The sequence below is a fragment of the Mandrillus leucophaeus genome, unplaced genomic scaffold (genome assembly GCF_000951045.1).
Source record: "Mandrillus leucophaeus isolate KB7577 unplaced genomic scaffold, Mleu.le_1.0 Scaffold29, whole genome shotgun sequence".
NCBI classification, from domain to species: Eukaryota; Metazoa; Chordata; class Mammalia; order Primates; family Cercopithecidae; genus Mandrillus; species Mandrillus leucophaeus.
The window spans coordinates 3,711,530-3,715,703 of record NW_012103031.1 but is presented as its reverse complement, the minus strand read 5'-3'; the positions used below and the strand labels follow the sequence as shown (position 1 = coordinate 3,715,703).

Sequence of the window (4,174 nt, the reverse complement as noted above, 5' to 3'; positions counted from 1 at the left end):
TTTTTTTGTATTTTTTAGTAGAGACGGGGTTTCACCGTGTTAGCCAGGATGGTCTTGATCTCCTGACCTCGTGATCCACCCGTCTCAGCCTCCCAAAGTGCTGGGATTACAGGCTTGAGCCACCACGCCCAGCCAATATTTGTATTTTTTTGTAGAGACAAGGTTTTGTCATGTTGCCCAGACTGGTCTTGAACTCCTGGGCTCACTCAAGTAATCCGCCCACCTCAGCCTCCCAAAGGGCTGGAATTGTAAGTGTGAGCCACAGTGCCTGGCCCATTTTTAAGCTTTTAGTGTTTTTAATTTTTATTTATTTATTTATTTGAGACAGAGTCTCTCTCTGTCACCCAGGCTGGAGTGCAGCTGCATGATCTCAGCTCACTGTAACCTCTGCCTCCTGATTTCAAGTGATTCTTGTGCTTCAGTCTTCTGAGTAGCTGGAATTACAGGCGTGAGCCACCACGTTTAGCCAAAGTTTTAGTTTTTTAAAGTCCATTTGCCATAGGAAATCCCTTACACCAAAGAATCTTTGTGGCGGGGTGTGGTGGCCTACACCTGTAATCCCAGCACTTTGGGAAGCCAAGGCAGGAGGATCACTTGAAGCCAGGAGTTTGAGACCAGCCTGGGCAACATGGTGAAACCCCATCTCTACTCAAAATATGAAAATTAGCTGGACGTGGTGGCATGCACCTGTAATCCCAGCTACTTGGGAGACTGAGGCATGAGAATCACTTGAACTTGGAAGGCGGAGGCTGCAGGGAGCTGAGATCATCCCACTGCACTCCAGCCTGGGTGACAGAGCGAGATCCTGTCTCAGAAAAAAGAAAAGAATCTTTGCACCTGCAGTCTTCACTGCCCGTGTTGAGGGCTTTGCCTGGGTAGATGTGTGGTCAACTGACTCATATCCTTTGCTTTAATGATGCTTGGCTGAATGACCAACACTGAGGCTGGCCATTGAAGAAATACTCAGCATCCTGGCCCCCATTGCACCCCAGGGCCACCCAGCAGTGCCGGGTACCAGACAGACTCAGGACAAAGCTTACTTAAGCTCCTCTTCATCCAGGTACCCGCTCTGGTCGTTGTCTATGAACCGGAAAACGTCCTTCACCTGACTGGCTGACATCTTGGAGAGGCCTGACGTCTGGAAGAATTTTTGGGGTTCAAAAGTGTCTGGGTCTGAAGAACAGAGAATGGGTTATTCTGACACTCATTGGATCACATTCTATACTGGGGCCAAGGTACTGAAAACACAGATGATTAAAAATACTTCAACAATATCCCTGAGCTACGGGGATGCTCAACTGGTCCAAGATTTTGGGACAGCCAAGACTTGATGGCTCTGTGATGGCATCCCATGTCCCCTCTGCCCCAGCCTTCCCTCCTCTAGTTGGCTTTGTCCATTTCCCTTTTCCCTCCTCCTCTCCTCTATGACTCCCCCTCCCCCTGGCCCACTTCACAGGCTGTGTAGCCGAGCCCCCAACATCCCTGGTCTAATTGGTAGGGGGAAATGCAATCACTGGATTTCAACAGGCTAAACGGCCTTTGGTGATTTCTTTCTCTTTTTTTTTCTTTTCTTTCTTTTTTTTTGAGACAGAGTCTCACTCTGTCACCCAGGCTGGAGTGCAGTGGCATGATCTCGGCTCACTGCAATCTCTGCCTCCTGAGTTCAAGTGATTCTCCTGCCTCAGCCTCCCGAGTAGCTGGCATTACAGGCGTGCACCCCCATGCCCAGATCATTTTTGTATTTTGGATAGAGACAGAGTTTTGCCATGCTGGCCAGATTGGTCCTGAACTCCTGACCTCAAGTGATCCACTGGCCTTGGCCTCTGGAAGTGCTGGGATTACAGGCGTGAGCACCACACCTGGCCCTTCAGTGATTTCTTGCTTTCATGTTTTGTAGGTTTCTTTTGTCTTACAGAAGTGTAATTGTGTGCTCAGATCCCAGATCTCTATAATTTTAGTTATCTAATAAATAGCAGTTTTCTTCTCCGATTCCACGAACTTTCCAGCCAAGCTCTTATTTATTTATTTATTTATTTATTTATTTATTTATTTATTTAGAGACAGAGTTTCACTCTGTCGTCCAGGCTGGAGTGCAGTGTAGTGATCATAGCTCACCACAGCCTCAACCTCTTGGGCTTGAGTGATCCTCCTACCTCAGTCACCTGAGTAGCTGGGACCACGGGCGCATGCCATCATGCCCTGCTAGTTTTTATTTTTATTTTGTAGAGATGGAGCCTTGCTATGTTGCCCAGGCTGGTCTCAAACTCCTGGGCCCAAACAGTCCTCTCACCTTGGCCTCCAAAAAGTGTTGGGATTACAGATGTGAGCCACCATGCCTGGTCTACATTTTTTTTTTTTTTTGGAGACAGTCTTGCTCTGTCTCCCAGGCTGGAGGGCAGTGGCGCGATCTCAGCTCACTGCAACCTCCGCCTCCTGGGTTCAAGCAATTCTCTGCCTTAGCCTTCCAAGTAGCTGGGATCAGAGGTACCCACCACCACGCCCAGCTAATTTTTTTGTATTTTTAGTAGAGATGGGGTTTCACCATCTTGGCCAGGCTGGTCTCGAACTCCTGACTTTGTGATCTACCCGCCTCGGCATCCCAAAGTGCTGGGATTACAGGTGTAAGCCACTGCATCTGGCTGCCTGGCCTACATTTTGATTTTGTGTTGCTTTTCTGAAGGTGCAAAGCTGTGAGGAAATCCCATCCCGCCCCACGTCCCCCCTACCTTGGCATTCCTGGAGGGCTGCTGCAATGTCATCAGCACTGAGCACGTCCGTGATGCTCATTTTCTACCTACTCACACAGAACAAACGAGATGTGATAAGCCAGAAGCAGGGACGTGCACATCCAGGGGAAACACATCTCAGGCCCACTGAAACTGCATGTGTGTCTAGATTTTTTTTTTCAATTGAAATGGAGTCTGACTCTGTTGCCCAGGCTGGAGTGCAGTGGCACCATCTCGGCTCACTGCAAACTCCGCCTCCTGGGCTCAAGTGATTCTCCTGCCTCAGCCTTCCGAGCAGCTGGGATGACAGGTGCGCACTATCACGCCTGGCTAATTTTTGTGTTTTTAGTAGAGACGGGGTTTCGCCATGTCGGCCAGGCTGGTCTTGAGCTCCTGACCTCAGGTGATCTGCCTACCTTGGCCTCACAAATTGCTGGGATTACAGGCGTAAGCCACCGAGCCAGGCCTGTCTAGAATTTTTAAAATGTGATAAGCATGGTTTTGTATTAAGTGACGGGACAAAATATCCAAATTAAAACCAGATACCAAAAAGACCCCAGCCCTTTTTATCTCAGAACCTTCTTTTGAATATATGCCAAAAATGAAAAAAGAAAAACAAAAAACATGACCTAAAGAAGGATTCAATCGTTTTCTTATAAAAATTATACTGACATAATCAGTCATTTCCACAGGCAGCTACAAACCATGTTACAAATGCACTGGCATTTTCCTACACCAGCCCCAGAGATGCAATGTTGCAATTTCCACGGGGGAAAGGATACAGTTTGGCCGCTTGCAGACATTCTGCAGAAGGCCTGCTATCTGTCCTGAAAGGCGGAAGCAGATGGAGGAAAAGCCCGTCTCCCAGAGACTAAAATCCTTCCAGGTGTCAAAGCCATGGGAAAAGAGGAGTCTAAGAACCTAAGCCTTGTACGAATGCACGCAGTGAAGAAGAGTCTGGGGTCTGGTGGGTCCACCAGTTACTCACTGCACGCAGTGAAGAAGAGTCTGGGGTCTGGTGGGCCCACCAGTTACTCACTGCACGCAGTGAAGAAGAGTCTGGGGTCTGGTGGGTCCACCAGTTACTCACCGTTTTAGGTTCCCCTCCAGGAAGAATCAGGAAAAAGAGCTGAAGGAGCAAAACAACAGATGGGCTTTTGCTACCTTGCTGACCTACCTTATATAGGCTAGAAAAAGTGATAGTTACAACCTCTTAGATTTCCTTTTCAAGGATCAAGTGGATGTAGCTCAAATGTCTTGTCTTACTCATGAAACCTCCTTTTTTTTTTTTTCCTATTTATATCTCAAGGGAATGTGGGTGGGAACAAACAACAAACCTCAACAAACCTTAACTAAGGTCTCAATTCTGCAAACGAACTCTGTTGGCAAAGTGTGGAGAAGGTTCTGGATGCCTGGTAAGGTGGAGATGGTGGCCTGAACTAAGACAA

The 4,174-nt window shown here is 47.8% G+C and overlaps 1 protein-coding gene across 1 annotated transcript in view; it reads right to left on the bottom strand.

Annotated features, from left to right (window-relative positions):
- The window catches only part of OCM2 (oncomodulin 2), a 5,872-nt gene extending 2,994 nt beyond the window's left edge, over positions 1-2,878 (bottom strand). The window contains exons 1-2 of the mRNA XM_011985811.1: positions 2,727-2,878; positions 1,041-1,173 (exon numbers count right to left, since the gene is read on the bottom strand). Coding sequence (XP_011841201.1) covers positions 1,041-1,173; positions 2,727-2,787 — 194 coding nt within the window. The 5' untranslated portion in view covers positions 2,788-2,878. The remainder of the gene's footprint in view (positions 1-1,040; positions 1,174-2,726) is intronic.
- Positions 2,879-4,174: the final 1,296 nt, after the last annotated feature.